Source organism: Triturus cristatus, chromosome 8, assembly GCF_964204655.1.
Source record: "Triturus cristatus chromosome 8, aTriCri1.1, whole genome shotgun sequence".
In the NCBI taxonomy this organism is placed as follows: Eukaryota; Metazoa; Chordata; class Amphibia; order Caudata; family Salamandridae; genus Triturus; species Triturus cristatus.
The window spans coordinates 1,575,613,873-1,575,638,449 of NC_140591.1; the positions used below are offsets into that span (position 1 = coordinate 1,575,613,873).

The 24,577-nt window shown below is 48.8% G+C and overlaps 1 protein-coding gene across 1 annotated transcript in view; it reads left to right on the forward strand.

The window, feature by feature from the left end:
* Positions 1 to 1,454: 1,454 nt before the first annotated feature.
* LOC146806222 (olfactory receptor 52K2-like) overlaps positions 1,455 to 24,577 on the forward strand; it is a 144,820-nt gene continuing 121,697 nt past the window's right edge. Inside the window, exon 1 of the mRNA XM_085623901.1 lies at positions 1,455 to 1,558. Coding sequence (XP_085480027.1) covers positions 1,455 to 1,558 — 104 coding nt within the window. The remainder of the gene's footprint in view (positions 1,559 to 24,577) is intronic.

The window sequence follows — 24,577 nt, forward strand, 5'->3', positions numbered from 1 at the left end:
GGACCCCGTTGTCCGTTATTATGACGCCTGGTATACCCTCTTTAGAGAAGGTATCTCTCAGAAAACTTAACAACGATGCCGTTGTGATGGAGGGTACCATTCTCGTTACAATCCAATGAGAGTGGTAGTCAATCAGAACAAACATGAACCTATTGGATTGGTTCAGCAGATTAAGGGGACCGATTATATCCAATCCCAATTTTTCCGAGGGTATGGTAGGGACCTCGACTGGGATTAGCGGTGACTTGCGAACCACTTTGGTTTTGTCACTGGAGCCGCATGCTGTGCAATTCTTTACTTTCTCCTCCACTCTCGAATCCATACCGGGGAACCAATAATGCTGCCTGATCTTGCTTTTGGTCATGCTCATCCCCGGGTGGCCCTCATGTGCAATCTGAATTATTCTTTCATACATGTTTTTAGGGGGGATGATTTTACTCCCTCTACAACTATGCTCTCTTACAATGGATAGTTCATCTTGCACAGGCCAGAATTGGCGGATAGATTCCGGCACCTCAGATTTGTTAACTGGCCATCCCGTGCAAATCATATTCTTTAATGTAACGAATTCGCTGTCCTCTCTTAAGGATTTCTCCCACTCCTCACGATTGATGGCTGGAATCTCCACCAACAGGATTGTCTCCTCCGGTGGGTTTTGCATGGGATCCCCCCGATAACAGGTAGCCTTGAGAGACAGTTTGCTACCCTGTTGTCACTCCCTGGGACGTATACCATGGAGTAGTTGTACCCTTGTAGACTCAGCACCCATTTAGATATTCTCGGAGTAGTACTTTCCAGGCGTTTAGTGGAGAATAACGGTAGTAAGGGTTTGTGGTCCGTTCTCAACACAAATGGGATACCCCACAAGAAATACTTAAAGTGGTTTATGGCCCAATAACAAGCCAAGGCCTCTTTTTCAACTGTGGAGGAGCTTAATTCGGCATCTCTCAGTGTTCTAGACGCGAAAGCTATCACAGTCTCTTGTCCATTTGTCTTCTGCGTGAGTGAAGCTCCTAGACCCTTCGTGCTAGCGTCTGTGGTAAGAGTGGTCTTGGCATTGGGGTCAAAAGCACTCAGAATAGGGGCATCCACGATTGCCTTCTTGATGAGTTGGAAAGCTGATTGATGATCTTGATTCCACTCAAACTTAGAACCCTTCTTCAGCATCTCTCTGAGGGGACGCACCTGATCTGCAAAGTTTTGACGAACTTAGCCATATATTCCGCTAGGCCCAGAAATGATTTGAGCTCCTCCTTGTTGGTGGGCTCTGGGGCTAGCTTAACGGAGTCTACCAAACTGGATTTAGGTTTGATTCCCTCGCTTGATATGGTGTGGCCGAGATAGACCACAGATTCCACCCCAATTTTGCATTTGTCCCTCTGAGTGGTGAAACCTGCCTTACTGCATCTGGTCAACACCGCTTCTAAATTATTATGTTCTTCAGAGGATGAACCATGAATCAAGATGTCATCTTGGAAGCAAAGAACTTTTCCCAGACCTTGCAGTATATGTTGCATGATGCGTTGAAATACTGCCGCCGCCGCCGCCAATCCGAAAGGTAATCTGGAAAACTGATACGCCCCATGCATGGTTATAAAAGAGGTGAGAGGTTTAGATTCCGGATGGAGAGCAACTTGGTGGTATGCTGAGGATAGGTCTAGAACTGTAAAGACTTTTGCCCCGTGGATTGTAGACAGCATTTCATTTATGTTGGGGAGAGGGTGTCTGTCCACCCAAATATTAGAGTTCAAATCCCTGAGGTCCACACATAGACGGATCCCCTTGTTTCCCCCTTTGGCTGCTACCACGATGGGCGCCAACCATTCAGAGCTCTCAATTCTCTCTATGATCTTGCACTCTTCCAATCTGTCCAGCTCCTTCTTGAGCGGCTCTCTTGTCAAAAGTGGAATGGACCTAGGTTTGTGAACGATAGGTTTGGCATCTGCCTTAAGTTTGATTTTGTGGAGGAAACCTTTTAGGAGTCCTAATTTGTCCATAAACACCTCTGGGAATTTGTTGCATATTTCCTTCCCAATGTTGGACCTGTCAATCAGGTACACCGGTTCAGGTGCGTTAGGGTCTAATTTGATTCCCAAATCCTTTTGGTGTTTCCATCCAAGCAGGTTAGACCCGTTCTTTGTGATGTAAACTTTCCCCACAGTCGATCTATCTTTGAAGTCAATGTTCATAAGTAGCATCCCCACCAGCGGTATGGGATCTTGGTTGTATCCCCCTGGTTTGATGTCTGGGGGCAGAAGGCTATACGCTCGTGCCCCGGAATTAGCCAGAAATGTAGCTTCATTCACGAGTGTATATGGGGAACAAGAATCAGCGTAAACTTCATACTTAACATTGTCCAACAATATTTTGCACTTCGGGTAGAAAGTGCTACTGCATTCAGAAAAGTTGGCTACTTGGAAAACTATATCATCGCTAAGGGGTTGTGGATCTAAATCACTTTCTATCATATGGGTGACATTGGTTTTTGCATTATGACATACTTTAGAGAAATGACCCCTTTTCTTACACTTGCTACATACGACACCCCTAGCAGGACAGTTCATACTGTTGGCCAGATGATTGGGATTCCCGCACCTGTAACATTTAGGTTTGTTACCCACTGCAGTGTGTACATCAGGACCAGAAACTGGAGGTTTGTACTTGTTGTCTTTGCTAGATATTTTGTGCACACTGCTCACTGCGACTTGTTTTACCTCGACTGCTTCCTTCATTTCGTTCATAGAGTAAGCTGTATGTTCTATGCTTTTAGCAATATCAATTGCGTGTTTCAAATCTGGGGCTTCTGCTAGTAGTCTTTCTTGAATTTTCTTGTTACTGGTACATCTTACTAACTGATCCCTGATTAGAGACTCGGATAACATACCAAATTCACATGTAGAGGCTAGACCTCTCAAAGCAGCTATGTAATTTACCACTTTCTCACTTTTCCCCTGAATGCGCAAGAAAAATTTGTGACGTTCTAAGACAATATTAATTTTGTCACCAAATTGTGCCTCCAATTTCAATAATGTTAACTGATACACATCATGTTGGACATCCCCCTCACCCACTGCCTCCACATTTACACCGTCAACAATAGAATCAGGTAAGTCATCCAAAATTTCTCTCCCTTGTTTCCCCAGATTATGCAGTAGGACATGTTGTTTACGCACCGCAGAAAATCTGTCACCCCCAATAGCAATAAGGTAGGATTCAAATAGGTTTACCCATTTTTTCCATGGAAGTGCTGGATCACCACACTCATCAAGGAATGGAGGGGGTTGCGACATTGCGAATGCGGACATGATATGGAAGCGAGGAGAAGAGAGAAAGAAACTGAATCCTGGAGAAGGTGAAAGAAGTGGAGGAAGGACACTGGGGCGATAAATTGCAAGGAAAAGGCACTAGAATTAGAGAAAAAGAAAGCAATCACAGCCCTGGTCAAAAAACGGGAGGGGTTGCTGGCAGAACACAGGTAGCACCACCCAATATGATGGTTACTGGCAAAACCTAGGTAACCCCACCCAATATGATGCGATAATGTAAAAGGGCTGACCCCCAAGGTAAAACAATGAGAGTTAAATATCCTGAGCCTGTCAGCGAATAATTCGAAGCAGGCTGGAAAGGCTTGTAAAAAGAGTTTCACTGCGCAGCGGATACTTTGGCCAGCAGGTGGAGCTAATCCGGCGAAAATGAGGAGCACTGTCTCTCTAGGGAGCGTCCTCCGTGAGGTAAAGTTACCAGCAGGGCTGAACTCCAAGAAATGACCCCGTAAGAGCCGGAAGCGAACGCCGCCTCAGCGCTGACAGGATTTGACTCACCACAGAACGCCGCCTCAGCGCTGACAGGAGTGCACTCACCACATGAAAATGGCACCTCAGGCGCGGAGCAGGAAGAGAGCACCTCCACCGGAGTACACGACCCAGCACGAAGCAGTCGCTGCTTGGGAGCTCCGGACGAAGGCACATCAAAGGCACGCACATCAAAGGCACGCTTCTTAGAAGGATACGGGAGCAGGCAAACCCGGTCACAGTAACGGCAGGACATGGAACATGAGCATGTCAATTACGAGGCAGTAAGGAACTCGCCAGGCACAAGGTCGTTGGGTGAGAGGAAGACAGCGATCACATAAGTCTAAGAACACTCCGACCCAGGAAGAGCTTTGCGAGAGTTCAGCAATCAGGAGGCTCAGCGAAAGGCAGAATGAAACTGGGGGAAGGATCCAGACCGTCCCCAGCACGGTAGGTTCACTCGTCGCCAAATAAACTGTTGTAATACAGAACACCAGGCCAGGAAGTTCAGGAAAACAGGTTTATTCGTAGTGGATCCTTCAGCCTCTCGCTCTCAATCTCCCACATTCTAACAAGAGCCCCAACATTCCAGAGCTGGGCAAACCCAATAGGCGAGGAGGGGAGGGGGGAAAGGGGAAAGGGAACCGGGACCAGATTATAACACATACCCTTTATCACTGGGAGAAAAGGAAACGTAAATTTTTGACAGAGAAAATGAAATTCTCATTACGTATCCCAGATTTTCCCTGGAAATCTTTCACTAGTGCAGGGTTTCTGGTGTATACCTCGAACAAATTTGAGAATACCGTAGTTGTAGATCTACGTCCGTGTGAGGTGGTAAATATGTGGATGCAAATCTACGACTTTGTCATTGAATTGTCATTGTCTGTCTTCTGCCTCGTATTTGTCAGATGTTGCCAGCTCCACAACATGGGAAAGTTCTCTGCATGCCCATGGTTCACTTTGTCAACCTCTCTGTATATCACTCTCTGCCATGGAGGAGAATCTGGTTTCTTGCAGAGATGCTATGAAGTGTCTCTTTTCAGTAGCATCTGTGACAGCTGTGAAGTAGATTAAAAATCAATCTCGTATTAAAGGAAAATATTAATTAATCAATTCCCTACTTGATATTAAAACAACTTAAACCTGTTGGTCAGTCTTTTCAATACAATTTCTCATCTGCCTTTCAGAATTAATTTCTCTAGCTAGCTTTGACTTGAAGCCCTGACATTCCAAAATGTCGCACACCAATTATATCAGCGGAAATGCCCAAGCATCTAAATTTTTTTTGCTCATTGCTTATTATTTTCTGCACAAAGGTGAGCAGTTTATCACCAGAATATTGGGCCAGTTATATCAACATTTTATTTTGCGAGCCCCTTATAGCGAATTTTTCTGATTCTCTATTATGGACTCACAAAATGCAATGCATGTAGGTTTCCCAAATAAAATTGTAATTCCTACGCATTCCTTAATTGCGACTTGCAAATTACAAGTCACAAATAAGGAATGGCTTCCCATTCATTTCTATGGGCCTAGAGGCCCATAGGAATGGATGGGAATTGCATGTGCAATTTGTGAGTACCGAATAGGTATTCGCACATTGCGCATGAAATTTCAAGGGTGCAAGGGGCCAAAAGAACACCCTGTTGCACCCCTGAAATATGCATGTGTGCACATTTGGCACACATACATGCTCTAGGGGCATGTATGTAAGCCACATGGCACCAAGAAAAATGCAAAAAAGTGCATTTTGCTAGAAATTTGCAAATTAATTTGCGATTCCTTAAAGCCAGGTAGCAAAATGTTATTGCTTCCAGCTTTGCATTTAAGGAATCGCAAATTGCATTTCCCTAAATGCATTTGCAAAATAGGTAATTGCAAATATTGCGATTCCCTATTTTGCGAATGCCTTTTGAGATGATACATCCCAAAAGGCTTTTTACCATTCGCAAAGGGGCCAATTCTGCAAATTGGCCCGTTTGCGAACGGTAAAACGCTTAATACATCTGGCCCATTGACTTTTACATATTGATTTGCAAAATTAATTAGACAAGAATTTTGACTACCAGAATATCATGAAGGTAAGTATATATAGGCATCCACATATATATACTTTGACGTTAAATATTCAAGGTTCATAGAAGTGGAGTTAGATAGCAGAGGTATACTCACCAATATCTGCTTACCTTCACAGCATTCATGTTCTCAATGTTTTTGACATGATCATTTTCAACTAAGTGGAGTCATGAATAAGAACTGTGCTCACGGGTAACCCTTCTGTACAAATTCTAAACTGCATACAACCAGCCATATCTAAATCACATGATATTATGTAATGTCATGAATATTCTTTGTATGATGCTCAGCCAAATCACCTTATTTTCTATTTGCTTATTGTTTGAGGATAGCCATGCCATGTTAGCAGATGTGTCATTACAGGTGTGTCTGCTGGGCCAATCATGTTACACTACCATTGGTTTGTTACTACACAAAGAAAAGCATAGTTGTTGTGTACCCATGTTAACTCTTTGGTGCAATAGCACATTTGAACATAAAAGTCTTTTAATGCAGGTGGTTGTGAAACTTTGTGTCTCTGTTTTGCTCCTGAGAAGATGAATAATAGAATAACAATTTTGGTTATTTATATTGGGCTTTTACAGACTATTTTCTCGATTTGAACTGTCCATAATTGAACTTTTCAAACGTGTATTTAATGTATCAATTGGCATTCATTTTCCAGGTGTTTGTGATTTGCATCTGGAAATAGTCATAAAGGATTCATCTGCTGAAAAATTCAACCCCGCAGAAACCAAGGTTTCAGCCCTGCATTCCTTTGCACTATGGAAGAGAGCACCACAGAGCCATACCTCCTTTGATATGGCACTGCCGCTCTCTTTGCAAGGGCTGGAGCAGAACCAGGGTGCATGCACACATACTTATATTGGAAGGGCTTTATGCTGGTACAATCAAGACAGATCATGCCAGTTTGTAGCCACGATCAATCCTTGTCAGTTACAGGCTCTCGGAGCAGTGCAGTGAAGTGGCCTTTAGCCTGGCTCTGCTTATCATTCACAGTTCAACAGCTGCCATAAAGGATATCTAAACAGCAATTGTTTACCATGAGAAGGTATGCTGTGTGATCTATCTAAAAACAACTTGATTGATGTAATGGGTTCCTATTTCACGCTTCTGCTGAAATCTAGCATAATGTGCACAAGTAGCTATAGGGTATTAGGATGCTAGGAACTTGGTAACCATGTTATGAGTGTTCATATTGTTTTCCCTGACAAGGTCATACATTGCTTCTCATATTTTTGCATTCTGTGTGGTTTCCTTTCCTATTTTATGCACTAGACTTGGGTTTTAGAAATACAATTTTTAAAGTATATCCCTTGTTTCCTAGTCCTATTTTAAGTGTAATATTAAATTACAAAATAGGGTTTGAAGTTCCACAATGTACTTTACCACATCTAGAAGGATTAATTGCGTCCAGAAAACACTGTTCACACAGTATTGCTCAGTGGCTTGTACACGGGTCGCAGTTCAACTGGATTTCTAATTCATGTTGGTGCATTGAACTGAGTCCTTGCACCAGGGCATCAGAAATTCGACCTCTGTGGCTTGGGGGATCCCACAGATTGTGACATAGGTACAAAATGCTATGCATTTGTAAGTGTTCTGTCCAGCACACCACACATGCAAGGGTAGAAACGTTTGGAGAAAATACATTTTTCTCCTTCATTGTACCTGCCTCAAAGGGATAATGGGGCCGATTCCAATACTGGACGAATCGTTGTACGGAGTGTTTTCTCCGTACGACTCGTACCCGGTAAACTTTCCGTACAACCTAGGAAGTACGATTCGTACAGAAAGCCTATTTCCGTACATTTCGTACAAAAGACATTACGGGTAAAAAAAAACAATGATTCTGAACCGGAACAGCTTGTACGCGACTTCCAGACGTATTCAAGCAGCGGTTTCCGGCCCAGCAAGTACGATTCGTCCCTACGTTACTCCATACAGCTCTTTTTTCACGGGAGCCAACACAGCCAGAAAAGCAGAGTCCTAGGCGAACCGCTACGCAATGGAGCCCCGGTACGCGACGTACACGCCATGAACCACATCGTACGTGTCATCCCGGTCCTCCTAGCCTACAGCCTGGTGCACCGGACCCGACGCACACGCCGCAGAAGGTGAGAACACCACCCAGGGTCCAGGGTGGAGGTGAGGAGCAGAAAATATACCCCATACCCAAATCCAAACCTATAATATGGAGCCCATCCATTACCACCAGGGTCTGGTCACTTTGCGGGGCGTGTCCAGCAACCCCTGCGTACCACAACTACGGAAGTGGACGTGTATGGTGCGTTGCACACGTACCCCTACGGCACCAGTAGAATAGTGATACGGACCGTACACATGCAATGAATGCGTGGGTACGGTGTGTTTCACACGTTCCCCTACGGCACCAGTAGAATAGTGATACGAACCGTACACACGCAATGAATGCGTGGGTACGGTGCGTTTCACACATACCCCTACGGCACCAGGAGAACAGTGATATGAACCGTACACATGCAATAAATGCGTGGGTACGGTGTGTTTCACACATACCCCTACGGCACCAGTAGAATAGTGATACGGACCGTACACACGCATTGAATGCGTGGGTAAGGTGCGTTTCACACGTACCCCTATGGCACCAGGAGAACAGTGATACAGACCGCACACACGCAATGAATGCGTGGGTACAGTGCATTTCACACGTACCTGTACGGCACCAGTAGAATAGTGATGCGGACCGTACCCATGCAATGAATGCGTGGGTACGGTGCATTTCACATGTACCCCTACGGCACCAATAGAACTGTGATACGGACCATACACACGCAATGAATGCATGGGTACGGTGCATTTAACACATACCCCTACGGACACCAGTACAATAGTGATACGATGCGTACACACGCAATGCATGCGGGGGTACGGTGCGTTTCACCCGTACCCCTATGGCACCAGTACATTTGGGATACGAGGCGTACACATGCTACGAATGTAGGGTTACGGTCTGGCCCTGCATGTTACCTTCATATTGGTGTGTGTGTAGATCCAGGCCAGCAGTGTACTGCTCCAAGGGGGTGGGTGCAGAGGATTCCCAGCAGTGGCCAGCCATATGGGGGGGGCTGCAGATCAATACCAGCAGTGTCCAGACATGTAGGGATGGCTGTAGAGGACTCCCAAGAGTGGTCAGCCATATAGGGGTGGCTGTAGATGAATACCTGCAGTGTCCAGCCATATGGGGGTGGCTGCAGATGAATACCAGCAGTGGACAAACATATAGGGGTGTGTGCAGATGAATACCAGCAGTGTCCAGACATATGGGGTGGGTGCACAGGACTCCCAGCAGTGGACAGAGACATAGGGGTGGGTGCAGAGGACTCCCAGCAGTGGACAGAGACATGGGGGTGGGTGCAGATGAATAACAGCAGTGTCCAGACATATGGGGGTGGATGCACAGGACTCCCAGCAGTGGACAGAGACATGGGGGTGGGTGCAGAGGACTCCCAGCAGTGGACAGAGACATGGGGGTGGGTGCAGAGGACTCCCAGCAGTGGCCTGCAATATGAGGGGTGTGTGCAGATGAATACCAGCAGTGTCCAGACATATGGGGGTGGGTGCACAGGACTCCCAGCAGTGGACAGAGACATGGGGGTGGGTGCAGAGGACTCCCAGCAGTGGACAGAGACATGGGGGTGGGTGCAGAGGACTCCCAGCAGTGGACAGAGACATGGGGTGGGTGCATATGACTACCAGCAGTGGCCTACAATATGAGGGGTGGGTGCAGAGGACTCCCAGCAGTGGACAGAGACATGAGGGATGGTGCAGAGGACTCCCAGCAGTGGCCTGCAATATGAGGGGTGGGTACAGAGGACTCCCAGCAGTGGACAGAGACATGGGGGTAGGTGCAAAGGACTCCCAGCAGTGGACAGAGACATGGGGGTGGGTGCAGAGGACTCCCAGTAGTGGACAGAGACATGGGGGTGGGTGCAAAGGACTCCCAGCAGTGGACAGAGACATGGGGGTGGGTGCAGAGGACTCACAGCAGTGGACAGAGACATGGGGGTGGGTGCATATGACTACCAGAAGTGGCCTGCAATATGAGGGGTGGGTGCAGAGGACTCCCAGCAGTGAACAGAGACATGGGGGTAGATGCAGAGGACTCCCAGCAGTGGACAGAGATATTGGGGGGTGTACATCATTATCAGATGACCACACCTACATGGTGGTATGCACGCATCCCTAATTTTGGACAATGATGACAGTGCTATAACAACACATCACTGACAGCAGTGTCCCACTCCCAGGAGGATTGATGTCTTTCACCCAGTGCATGACATACCACATGTGGGTGTGAGGACAAATAACACATGCATACCCACCCATGGCGGATGCAGCACAATACACACCCTGATATCATGCCACAAGACTGTATAGTCATGTAACTGCCTACAAAACTAAGATAGCCAAAGGGAACACACACTGTCACGCACATCCCAGGACTGATAGGAATTTCCAGGTGCTGGTCCAGCCACCAAGATGTTGTCTCTCATGGAAGGAATAGGGTGGAAGTCCCCTAGAAACAATGCCCACAATTGTGACTCAGGTGTCCAAATACCCTGCATAACAAGTACCATTTGTGAGGTAGGCTGTGATTACACACATGCATAGTGCTGAAAATGGTGAATTTGTCCCTGAAGGAATTTCGACATACTCAAAACACAAGTACAGTGACTAGCAAGGATGGCACAGACGATTCAGCAGGAGACATCGGTGAGCAGGGATGACCATTGTTGAAAGGATCCGTCACCAACAAAGGAAATGTTGACACAGGTCAGCACAACAATAGTGCAACTGTTTGCAGGGAAGATGTCAGGTGCCACAGAGGAAGGAACACTCCTTGGGACAATGTCTTAAAACAAAATGAACACACACTACCAATGATTCTTTGCAGAGACATTGTGATGGCACACAGATACCATGGTCCACCTCATGACCATCATACATAAACATTTCTCAGAACCCTAACACATTACAAGAACACCAACTCCAGGAGCCTCATCACCAACATCAAGTACCTGAAATGCAATAGTGTTGAAAGTAAAAATAAAGGCTTTATTCAGCACTAAAAAAAATATTAAAAAATAGACTATTTACAGAGGCCAATGGCCAGTCCATACGTAAAGTCCAAGGGGGGATGTAGGGGACCGCATCTACCCCTAGCATGCCTGCAAAAATGAACCTCCAGGTTCGTCGGACGGGGGGCATCATCTGTGGCCGTACCAGGCACTGCAGGGACAGGAGGGGGAAGGGTAGGTGTGGTGGGTGCAGGGGTGGACGTCTCCACCACAGGGGGTGAGGGAGTGGGGCAGCGCCGAAGGTGAAGGTGAGCTTGGTGCTGCACACTGCTGCTTGTACGTCCATCCGAACCCCTGCACCTGAGGATTCCCCAGGGTCAAGGGAGGGTGTGGTGGGTGAGGGATGGGGTGCAGCGCTCCTGGGGGAGGGGGTTGATGTGGTGGGGGACTCAACTCCCGTGCCTGGGGACTTCCTCGCCCGCTTGTGGGGGGGTGGCTCGGTGGGGGTGAGGTCCAGCACACCCAGAAAGATCTGCTTGGGTGAGCGTTTGGCAGGGGAGCCAAGGGGAGTGGTTTTGGAGGGACCGGGTTGTGAGGACTGCGGACTGCGACTGTGACTACTTGTATGTCATCTATGCCCAGACCCTGTGGGTGTGCGTGATCGTGACTGTCTGGGTGCGCGTTGGACAGGTATGGGAGAGGGAAGTGTGGATGGGTCCGAGGTAGGGGGGGGACGGAGCGCTGCAGGAGAGTAACTGCTGCCATCAGGGAAGAGTCCATGGACCGCAAAATCTTGAGTTGGTCACATATTGTTGCTGACATGCCCTCCATGAACGACACCATCTGTGTGAGCAGTTTAGTGTGGCCATGGAGGACATTCAGCACTGATGCCTGCCCAACCTGCAACTGCCGCAGTATGTCCGCAGACTCTTCACTGAGGGCAGCAGGGGTGACAGGGGCAGGGGGTGCGGTGCCTGGGCCGAATGAGACATGTGTGCCTCTGCACGGACAGAAGGGACAGGAGCAACTGGGAGGGTGGAGATTGTAACGGAGGAGGCAGGGACAGATGTGGGGATGCTGCCAGGTGGAGTAGCAGCCTCCGGCTCCTCCAGGAAGTCAGCGTCGGACCCGTCGGGGTCGTAGGTGGTATCACCTCCAGACCGGTTCTCTGACTGACTCCCCTCGCCCTCCGTGCCACTGGCTCCCTTGGACACGCCAGCAATGGTGGCACTGTTGCTGGGTCCCTCCTCCAGGTCCGTGCAGGTGTCTCCTTCTGTTGCGGATGATGATGTTTTGGGCAAGGAGAAGAAACAAAAATGCATCAGTCACCTGTATACATCTGACACATGAGCACAAAAACAATAGGTCACAGTGCATATCAGGCAATGCATCATGAGTAACAGCTAGATTACTCCACACATATGTAAGCCCTGTACTGCCCAGTTGGTAGACCCACTATGCCACTTGGACACAAGGAAAAAACGAACACACCAGGCCACAACTTGAATGTGAAATACACTGAGAAGCTAGTGTCTGTGAACAGGTGAGCACAGCAATACAATGAAGTCATGCCACCTCTTGTTTACCCTGAAAGAAACAGTAGTGGTGCACCCAAGGAAAACTAACACACCTCACTACTCAAGGTGTCACCACACTCAGAGACCTGTAAGTACTTTGGAACACAAAACGAAAAAATGTTGTTACCTTGGGTCTCACAATACTTTACACAATCAACATGTATTGAATGTGGCAATTCGCCATTTCAAGAAAAGAACACTCATGTGCCTGCATGAAAGATGTCTCCCAAGGAAGTGCACACAAAACTACATTTACACTGTCATTGAAGAAGCTGGCACCTTTTTCAAAGAAAGCGGTACAAAAGGGGTTGGTGATGGACGGAGCATCAGAACCAATCAAACACTCCCACCCAGTCAACAGATCTGGGTTTGATCCATCACCGTTCTTTAGCCCACTCTGCCACCCCAGTTCAGACATGGCCATATGCAAATCAGTCTGACCCTGTGCCTCATGGGAACAGTCCAGCCCGAACTGCCAAGCCATGCCTTCCCTGGACCGGAAACAAGCTTCCTAAGACCGGTTTCTGGCATTTCAGTCGTCTTCAGCCAGGCTTGCTTGAATCCAGTGGCAAAGTGAGCAAGGGACTCACGTCTGAGCATACCCTGCCAACTTATGGCGAACAAAGCGGTACAAAAGGGGTTGGTGATGGACGGAGCATCAGAACCAATCAAACACTCACACCCAGTCAAAAGAAGAAGGAGTTCAAAGAAGCCACTGTTAGAAATAAATGGTGTTGCAGAAAGTACATATACATGGGCCCATGGAGGGCCCGTGTGTCTTGACACACGTTAGTTTGTATCACCAACAACAAAGGAGTTTCACAAAATCAAGACCACTGAGGGAACATGTATACAGAGAATCTGCAACACCATTTAATTCTAACAGTGGCTTCTGTGAAAAGGTGCCAGCGTGTTCCATGAAAGTGGAAATGTCGTTTGGTGTGCACTTCCTTGGGAGACATCTTTCATGCAGGCACATTAGTGTTCTTAACACAAATCATCAAATTACAACATTTAAAACATGAAGAACTGTCGACAAGTTCTGTGAGTGTCAAGGTACTAACATTTTTGACTAACAACTTGAATTATGTAAGTTGTCACATTACCATCCGTTACCTGATGACACAGTTGGCTACACATATGACCGACTGCCTGTCAAGTAGAGTGGCACACATGTCCAAACCCAGGACAATGCATAACCTAAAGGGCCTGCAATTGTGTTGTAAAAAAACGTAGCTGTACAGTTGAGACACCCTCATGGCAATCCAGAATGTCCACACAGATGTCAGCACACAAAGACCAAACTGCGTTGCAACTAAACCACACACATGTGCCAAAAATGTATGAGCATTAATCATGTTTTTAAAAAAATGACACACGCTGCAAAGCACAAACATTAAGCACTGGCCACCATCACAGGGTCACTGCACGGTGGTTCTTTGTACAGCCAATTCTCACACACAGGTCAGACCTGGAAAGGAGAAATCAGAGGTTCCCATGTGGGCCTCTCCCGCACAACCCCCCATACCTGAGTCAATGTGATTGATACAGATCAAGAAGTGACACCTCTTAATCAGGGTTTCATCACCTCGTGGGGCTGGCAACACATATTTGTGACAAACAACCATCAACAGATTGTTGTGAATAGCCACACAGGCACTGCCCAGTGTGAGTATGCACAAGCAAAATGGTGTAGCCCTGTCCAGTGGACGCATGTAGAACACATTGGAAAAATACAAACTAGGCCAGGTAACAATGCGACAGAGGCAGACCTATGCTGAACCCACTGAGAATGTGCACAGTGTTAGATGACACACATGATTAGGAGGCCAGGGTGTCTCAGGGGATTGTCGTGGGCACACTGCTCCGTGTTCCTGTAATGAGCTGACTGTACCATGAGCAACCGTCATGGCACTATGCATATCTCCCACTCATGCACATCATGTCTGAGGCCACAACATTGGTCATGCATGGTGCAAGGGTGTTCAGTTGAAACCTCACACCCCTATGTTGAAACTCATCATCAGTGCCAACAAATATGGACCCCCAACATAGTGAACAGGTCATGGCACAGGCAAGGTACCAACACATGTCACATACCACCCTCCCACATGATGCGGAAAGTAATGTGCACTTTGATTTCCTGGCACCCTAGATGACCATGTGCAAATGTGATTACACACAGACCAGGGGACACATGTCAAGAAGGGGAAGGGATGAAAAAGAGCACCAGGTGACATTGGGGAACAGAAAATGCACTGCACATATAAACTCTGGGAGTGTATCCAGGCTACAGAGCACTTCCAAAAGCTGGTGACACATAACACAACAAACAGCCATGTACCTACCCCCTCCTTGCTGCAGTCTCTCCTGTAACTGCCTATCGAGGTCAGGGAAGACCACTGCCAGGACACGGGTCATGTGGGAGGTCAGGCGTCGGCGGCCGCTGTGGGGGCGAGGAGGGTCGAACCCCAGCTGGACCCGGGCGATCCGCGGGGTCCAGCACCGGATGTCCTGCCACCGTTTTCGGACCTGTGGTAGGCGCTGACTCCGATCCCCCACCGATCTCACGGCCCTGACGATGTCCTGCCAGATCACCATCTTCTCGTTGGCAGTTACCTGTCAGGATGACAAAGTGAGATAACATCACTACACCTGCTCCATGTCCCAGAGACACACATTTGAACATCTTTGATATGTTGAACAGGGCATAGGATGCTGACAGGAATTGCATCATTCTCAATGAGAATTTGGCCTGTGTGCAAGCCCACATGCACTACATGGCATTGAAAGTCAACAGGTGGCATAAGGGGTGTGACACACTCACTGATTATGGCACACACTGTGCAGCACATGCAACAGCAGGCTGATGGACAGCACGTGCCAAGCAGTCACATGTCCCACTCCACTGATGCACCCTCAGCAGACTAGACAGACACACCCAGGCACAGATCACTCGCATGTCAGTGACAACAGCGGATACAACCCTCACTCTGCACATGTGCCACTTGCCTGTGGGGTGTCACAGGTGTCATGCTAGCTCTGCAAGTCAGACACACGCACGGATTACTTGTCACATCAGATGGGAAGAGCTGTTGCCTCCTCCATGCAGCTGTGGTGCAATACTTCACTTAGACACTCACCCACATGACAAGGAACATTCACACACATCAATGTCCATGAGGTCGTACACATCATTTGGACACTCTCACCACAGGTCCACTCAACTCATACACATCTCTGGGTACAGTCACCTGTCATACCGGGGGGACCACTGAATCACCTCAGGACAATAGGGAAAAAAGACACCAAGGATTTGCCAGGCTGAATGTGTCATGCACTATGCAGTGAATTTCACAGTAAGAACAATGCAAGTGAGTAGTGCACACAGGAACTACCTCATGCTCTGCATGAGAGACATAAGCATGTCCCCCTCCTGGGACCCACTCTAAACAACATTGCATGTCTGTCACACCTGGACACAAAGCCAGAAGTGACAGTCACACAACAGGTGCATAGGCAAAGGTAGTGGAGTCAGCACTCACCTGCTCCCCTGGTCTCCCATACAGCTTGGGGTACTGTGGGAGGAGGCAGTCCAGCAACGCCTCATTTTCCTCTAGGGTGAATGGCTGAGCCCTCTCCACAGTACGCGACATGGTCCAGAGGAAGCAGAGACAGCAGCAGTGTGGTCGACTGGAAAGTTGTGCAGGCAAGTGCCCTTTCATGGTTTCTGGCTGCCTTATATCTGTCTTGCTGAGGGGCATTCATTTAGAGGACTACATAGTGATTGGTCAGACTCATTCGCATCATACGTTTACTCCAATCCCTTTAAACATACACCAATGACACGCATTCACATCGTTCAAATTTTGAGCATCATGTCAAGTCAACAACCACTTTGCAACATTGTATTTTTTGGCCAACTGACTGTTCCAGGACAGCTGATGGACACATTGCAAATGAAAACTCTGTATCCATGAAAACCAGCATCCATTTTGGGCCTAACACTTGTCCCTTATGTGTCCCCTATGTAATTTTGAAATCCACACACAAGTACGGTGTGTTTCACATGTACTGTACGGCACCAGTAGAATAGTGATACGGACCGTACACACGCAATGAATGCTTGTGTATGGTGCGTTTCACAGTACCCCTACGGCACCAGTAGAATAGTGTTACGGACCGTACACACGCAATGAATGCGTGGGTACGGTGCGTTTCACACATACCCCTACGGCACCAGGAGAACAGTGATACAGACCGTACACACGCAATGAATGCGTGTGTACGGTGCGTTTCACACATACCCGTACGGACACCAGTAGAATAGTGATACGAGGTGTACACGCGCCAGGAATGGAGGGCTACGAGTCACACAAGGATGTACATCAAGTACTTGTCATTGCATACTTTCATGTGTAGGCCCTAGGTGTGTCAGCCAGTTATATTGCACAGGTAATCTCATCTAGTTTCACAATTGATGTGTGATGACCTGTGTACACATGTCATGTGTGATGGGGCACTATGTGGCACACATCACCTTGACACTTGCCACATGTGTGTCTGTAGTCCAACTGTGTCATGCACAGCAGCAGTGGGATGGCACAGTCATCACCACCCGCACCTGTCTCCTAATGCCAGGGACACTCTATCAACTGATATGTCACGATCAACGTGCCCCTATGTGACTATGTCAGGTGTGTGTCATGTGTTCCCATGAGCTTGCTGTTAGTGTTCCGTCAACTGCATCTGCTGTTGGTGCATCCAACATGGGTCTGTGTGGAGATGGGCATGGCACACATCTACGCACACCATGCCACATGTGGATTCCCACGGCTGTAGCGTCTGTGTGCATTGGACATCATATTTTCCCAGGCATACATGTCTGCGTCGTCTCAATGGCTGTGTTTATTTGTTGTCACGTGTACCCCTTCATCGCAATGTGTTTCATATGTACATTTGACATTCCATGTGACCTGTGCGTGTGCCTTGCAGTCAACTGTCTGGATGAGATGACATCCTTCCAATGCAGCTATGTGGATGTGTGTCACTCTGGTGATATCTCTGGCTGTTCACTCAGACTTGCCCCCAGCTCATTTCAGGGCATGTCATGTAGACTTGACAATCAACAGGTGTATCTGGCTTTTCGTAGGAGTGCCAGCAAGCTGGCATATGTGTCCTGGATGTATTGCACACACCAGACTCCATAGTTACCGGATGTTTAGTAGCAGTTTAGCATGTGCTATGTTCATTGACATTAATATTGGCAGACTCTCAATCTTCATTCTTCAAACAATGTCTTGCAGGGCACCGGCTGTCCCAAGACCAATGCCAGACTTGGCTGCCATGAGGGAACGTGCCTGCATCCGACATTACAGATTCACTCGAAAGTTGATTGAGGACTTGACCGACAAGCCGGCACTGCACCTCTAACTGTGACACAGGTATCCTACTGCGCTTACCCCCAAGATGAAGGTGATGGCAGCCCTACATTTTTTTGCCACAGGTACGTTTCAATTGACCATAGCTGATGTTGGTGGGATGTCACAGACAATGTTCAGCCGTGTCCTGCGTGATGTTTTGGCAGCCATGTTGGAGCACCTTGATGAATTCATCAAATTTCCTACTCCTGAGGAGTTGACAGATGTCAAGGGTGATTTCTATGCCCTGGGAGGGATGCCCCATGTCATTGGGTCCATTGATGGGACACATGTGGCTTTGGTACCACCACAGGCACAGGAGCAAGCCTATTGCAACCGTAAACATTACCACTCAATAAATGCCCTTGTGGTGTGTCTTGCTAACATGCTGATTTCCCATGTCTGTGCACGTTTTCCAGGATCAGCACACGATGCCTACATCATGAGGCATAGCAGGGTGCCACAAATGATGCTGCGGCTGCACAACGAACAAGCATGTCTTGTTGGAGGGTAAACTCTGTTTGTCCTGTGTGTTGCGGTATCTTTGGCTCTTACGGCATCTCCTGACCCACTGAAGAGCCGATTCCGGTGCCTTGACAAGACAGGCGGGTCCCTCCATATGCACCGGAGAAGGTCTGCAAAATCTTCATTGTGTGCTGCATGCTGCACAACATGGCCGTTGAGAAGGCAGTGCCACTCACCCTTGATCCTGATGAGCAGCAACATCTACCCGTGGAGGATCCAGGGCTTGGTCATGAGGCAAGTGATGAGGAGGAGGAGGATGATATCCGGAGTCAGCTCATAAGCAACTTCTTCTCATAATGGCGAGTCACTGGGTATGAGTGTGCAAGCTTGTAGCATTGAGTGGCATGTGTTGCAATGTGTGTGTCCAGCTGACTGAATGCAAAGTGACTTTGATGTGTGTAATGATGTGTCATTCTAGTGATGATGTCATGCCACACAGTTTTGCAGAGAGACTTTCTTTGAAATTTGCATGTGTCCAACATTGTTCATGTTTCGTAACTGACCATGTGTGCAGCGAGATTTGTTTTAGGTGACTTCTTGTGTGTCTGTCATTCCCAGGTTTTTGCGCCTGTTGTCTGCTCGTGTCATCTTTGTCCTCCTGCTATTCTTCATGAGGATTGCAACGTGTGCTGAATCAGCGTTCCATGCGCGAACATGTGGAAATGTCAGTTTGGGCAAGGATTACAGCAAGGCTTTTTGGTGGTGGTACGGGTTGGGAATGTGTGGGGATGCTTCTGTGCATGTTTTTGTACCATGCATACATGTCTTCTCACCATGGAGCATATAACATCTAGCATCACTCCCATGACATGATAGTCACCCATCTTGACAGTCATCTGTAGTAGAGTGTGGAGTCTGATGAAGGCATCAATGTGCGTAAACCTTACCTCTGAAACATTGCGGATGCTACGGGTGGACATAGTGTGGGACTTCACAACAACAGGCTCTATGGTGAATTGCAGCCTCTCTGTGTGCAGTAGGATGTGTTTGGCTCATCCCCTTAACTTGTGTGCCAGTTCATTGGGATTTACAACATCCGTGTTGTGAAGGGGGGGGTCCAGCGTATGTCCCACATGTTCTGTCAACTGACCTGTGAGTCTGTTCGTATGGATGCATTTCCCTTTCTGTGAGTTTGTGCAATAAAGGTGTTCAGCACAATCCAAAGTGCCTCATCTCTGTTACTGCAGATCTCTTGCCAGTTTGCATGTGTCATCTATGGCATGATTGTCAAAGATTGAGCATATGAGTGTATGTGTACTTCGGCAACATGCATGCAGTTATTCATGGCAAATAATCTCCATTGTGCATGAAGTACCTGGTTCTGTATGTATTTGTGCAGGTTGCTCCCCACAACGGGACGTCAACGCCTGCGACAGTGTATCTCCTGTGTGCAGCTCCGCATTTTGTTGCCTGATCCTGTGGGCGTCATTTTTGGTGATTGTTCATACATTTTCTCGGAGTGACCCATGAGTAACCTGACACTCCTTCCTTTACATACACCTGTTGCACTGTGCCTTTCTGACCTTCTTGTCTTTGTGTGCTACTTTTTGCCTAGTTTCTCACCCCCTTCCGCCTGCTGCAGACTCACCTGCGGCACCGCCCCACTGAGTGCCCTGATTCTGCAACCCACACACCTCCAAAATGCTCCTCCCTTCCCCCCTCCACCCATTCTTAAAGCAGCCAGCAGCTTGTCTGTGCCACTGTTGTGCCAACGCCGTGCCAAAGGCAGGACCGTCTGCGCCTGCAACGTGCACAGTGCACGACCCTCTGGTCCTTGCATGACCCACGTCACACAACAGGCTCATGCTGCAGCCACCCTCCAAGCAATGTCCTCAGACAAGCAACCGCCTGCTATCAGGCAACCCCTAAGCGCACACACAACACCTTTGCATGCTGAGTGTGCAACTCCAACTGCCTACACAGTTGCTGGCCCGTCTACCAGACCCTGTCAGAACAACCAGGTCATGTGCCTCCTACTCCACACCCGCTCCGTCCACCAGCATGCCATTGGACTCTGTTACCTCCTCAACAGCCCCACACATCACCTTCATGACAGTAACCTGGATAAAAGCATCCTCAGCACACAACTTCTTCATTGCCATCTCTGACGGATACAAGATCACCCGCAGGGACGGCACCAACAATCCCGAAGGATGACTTGCAATTTATTCACAAGTACACCCACAGAGTCACAAATCCGGTTTCGCACCAACCCCCTGGCAACCCTCAAAGTAACACTCATCTACAGATCTCCTGGCCTACATCCACAAATCTGCAAAACCATCAACACGTACATCTGCACGCACGCCCTCACCTCCACAGGCTATATGTGGATGGGGCCAGTAACTTCTTGCTGGAGGAGAACCACACCACCATCCATCATTGGTCCATCAACATTTGCATCCACGTCTCCGACAAGCAACACACTGCCCCACACCCCGCTACCGATCCCCCAAAGATGCGTGATGTAAGTCACCACAGACAAGCTGTGTGGGACATTCGAATCAACACCCCCACCACACCCTGCAACCTCACACACTGGATCAGCAACTGATCCAACAATCTTGCCACATTGACAGACTTTTCTGTGAAGCACAACAACAGTTAAGCCACCTGGGACAAGGCAGACCTACTGGACTCATACAGATCTAGCCGGACTCTTGTGTAAACCTTGCAACACAAAGAACCATCAGTTTCCATACAGCCCTGGAAAACGCCACACACAGCCATCACCATATCATCAGCAAGGACAAGTGGAGATCCTTCAGATAGGGCCGAGGCACCAAAACACACGACATAAAGGAGCTCATCAGCATTGTGAGTGGACTGACAGCAGCTCTCCATCCAAAACACACCCCACCCTTGCAAGGCCGATCAAATCCCTTGCAACTTTCTACCACTGCAAGCTCATGGACATACACAATAGCCTTGGCACACAGAGGCAGACAGCACTATTATCCATGGAACAAATGCCCCTCAGGTTCTGGACTCCCGTCAGCAGCAAATACTCCACCTGGCTCTTGTGCAACATCCACTCTGGCTCTCCATCAGGCCCCTTCCCACACAACATCTCAACCACATCATTCCCCATCCTTGAAGCCCACGTCCAGCACATCATGAATGTCTCCTTTGAGTTTGCCACATTCCATGGGAGCTGGAGGCATGCAGAGACCCAGGCCCTTCTTAAACAATGGACGGCAGTACCGCAGGATCTCCTGGAACATCACCCTGCTTCCCTACCCAGCAAATGTCATCAGGAAGACACTCAACGAGCAACTGACAAACTTCCTCCACGCTAACAGCTCCAGGCAATTGGCACCAGACCATCTTCCACAGTAATCACACCAGTGCAACCGTCATAATTGCCACCACCAACGACAACTTTGCCCTGCTCAACAATGGTGAGACCACCCCCCTTGACCTCTCAATGGCATAATACAGCTCACACATCTCAAACACTGGTATCCAGAGGAGGGCCCAGGATTAAATCAACAAGCAGCTCACCAGCAAGGCCCAGGGAGTCGGCCTCCACCCTCCACCCTTCCACATGTGGTACACTGGGGTCATCTGGCCCATGCCCCAGGGCTCATCTCTCAGCGTGACGATCTTCAATGTCTCCATGACCCCCCTCTCCACCATCACATGCGCACACCTCCTCATCATCATCTCATATGCCATTGACACCCAGCTGCTCCTCACCCTCACCAAAGACCCAGCCATTGCCAGATCCAACCTTCAGAGATGCGTTGACGAATGGCTGAACATCAGCCACCTGAGGCTGGACTTGGACAGGACTGAGGTCATCATCTGAGGATTGTCCCCTTACGGCTGGGTCAACTCCTTGTGTCCCACCGGCCTGGGCACCGCACCAGCACCCAGTGGCCATGCACACAAGCTGGTGTTCATCATGGACTCATCGCTCACAATTACCATGCAACTCAACACCATCTGTACCTCATGCTGCAACACCCTCCGCATGCTGCAAATGATCCACAGATAGATCCACTCCAAGGCAAGACAGACCGTCCCCCAGGTCCACGACACCAGCTGGGTCAACTACAGCAATGCCCTCTACGGAGGGACAACAGCAAAACTGCAGGAGAACTTGTCCACATCCAGGGTGCATCCGCACACCTCATCTTCAACATCCCCCGCCCCAGCCACATCACTGTCCACCTGAGAGAGCTACAATGCCTCACTGTCTGCTGCAGGATCACCTTCAGACTCCTCACCCACACTCAGGAGGCAGTCCACAACCCAAGACCCAAAACCGACCTTGGACGTCTGTCATCCAACACCCCGTTGGCCCAACTCCGTGCAGACAACCTTGCCATGGCCACCATTCATCACATCCACAGAACAACTGCATGCAGGAGATAGTTCTCCCACCTCGCCAAACAGACCTGGGACTCCCTCCCCGGGCACCTCCACATGACCCATGACCTCTACGCCTTCATGATACTCTTCCAAATTGGTCTGTCCGAGCAGTATTGCAAGCCCCCCCTCAGCAGCTTGAGGCCATCATGGGTGAGTATTGGGCTCCATGTCTGTATTTGATGATAGATTGTGACCCATATGTGTCCTCAACCGGACTCAGATCCCAGTGTATGGATGGCTGGAGTTAGTTGCACACTCAGGCATACTTTGACATATCCCCACACTTATGTTGTGGACTCATGCGAAATGACTGCAACATCAAATGTAATAATTTTTTTTTAATTATAGGTCTGGGGCGTGATTTGTGCAAGAAAAAGGTGCAATGCAGGGACCATAGAATCCAAAGTTCCCAGGGGGAGATGGGATCCTTGGCATTTGAAAGCAGCAGAGTCCAGAAAACAGTGTTTGGCATCATTGGTCAGACAGTGACCAGCAAGTCCATGTGGCAGAGCATGTCAGTCAATGAGGTGATGCTGTTGCACATGAAGGCCAGGTGCCAGGCCAGGTGACCTAGGAGATGTGGATGGGCCGCTGCCTCTCACGGTCTTTTCCGTGGACGACCCACCTTCCTCGGGGGACCCTCAGATGCAGGCCTTGACGATGCTTGGGACGCTCCGTCAGACAAATCCTCCTCCTTCTCCCTCCCTGTGGCTGGTGGTGGTCTTCGCATGGTGGCACAGGGAGGGTTGCCCATTTTGTCGGTGATCCGACAGAGTGAATGGCTTATGTCCCTCTGCACCTCCAGGAGCTCAGCCAGTCTTGCCTCCATCCGTCCTTGGTGTTATTGTTGACTGGCATGTTGTTCGGCCTGCTAGTTCTTCATCTTTGTGATGGTCCCCTTTATCTCTGTGAGTGTCCCAACTACCTGGCTGATCTCCCTGGTGTCACGCCGGTATGCCTCCATGATGTTGTGTATGTGTGACATATCGGTCTCTTCAGCTGGCTGGTCAGGTTCTTGCCTCCAGCATGCCTCCACTCCCACCACCCCTGCCCACATGAGCCTGGCCTGCCATTGTGGGCACATCGGGTCTACGGGACCCCAGAGGGATGGCAGTGGTGGTGTTGTCTGCCTCCTCCTGGTTGCCCGGCGAACCTTGTTCCTCCTGCTCAGACTGGCTCAGTTGTTCATTGCGGGCAGGGCTCCTCGCTGTCTCCTGGGATGTGGCAGGAATGGGGGTGGTGGTTGGCACAGATGTTCCTGAACCAGGTGCTGCAGGGGCTTGGACAGCAGAGGGTCCAGGTCGGTCGGGGTCATCCACGGAGTGTTAAGAGGCGTCGCTTCTGGTGGGATCAGGTTCCTCCCGAGCCTGGGACTGTGATTCTTCACCCTCATTGTTGGGGGGAGATTCCTCATGTTGCCCTGTGTTTGAGAGACAGACAATGTTAATGCTGTTTCATGCAACATCCATGTTTCATACACATTCTAGTTGGCACTGTTCCTCCAGGTAGTTGTATGTGCCTAGCATTCTCCTCAATGTTCGCTTGTGGATGGGTATGTTGCGGGGGACAGATTGATATGCGTTCCTGAGTCTTTGACTTGTTGATTTTTGGCTTGGATGCTTCTTCGGCTATGTATTGGACTTGTTGTGTTACATGTCCATTGTGACAGTGGGTAAATCCATTGCCTGTCCCAGGGGTGTCTGCTTGTGTAAGGGGTGTGTGTGACAGGGCCTGCTGGTGGGTGTAGT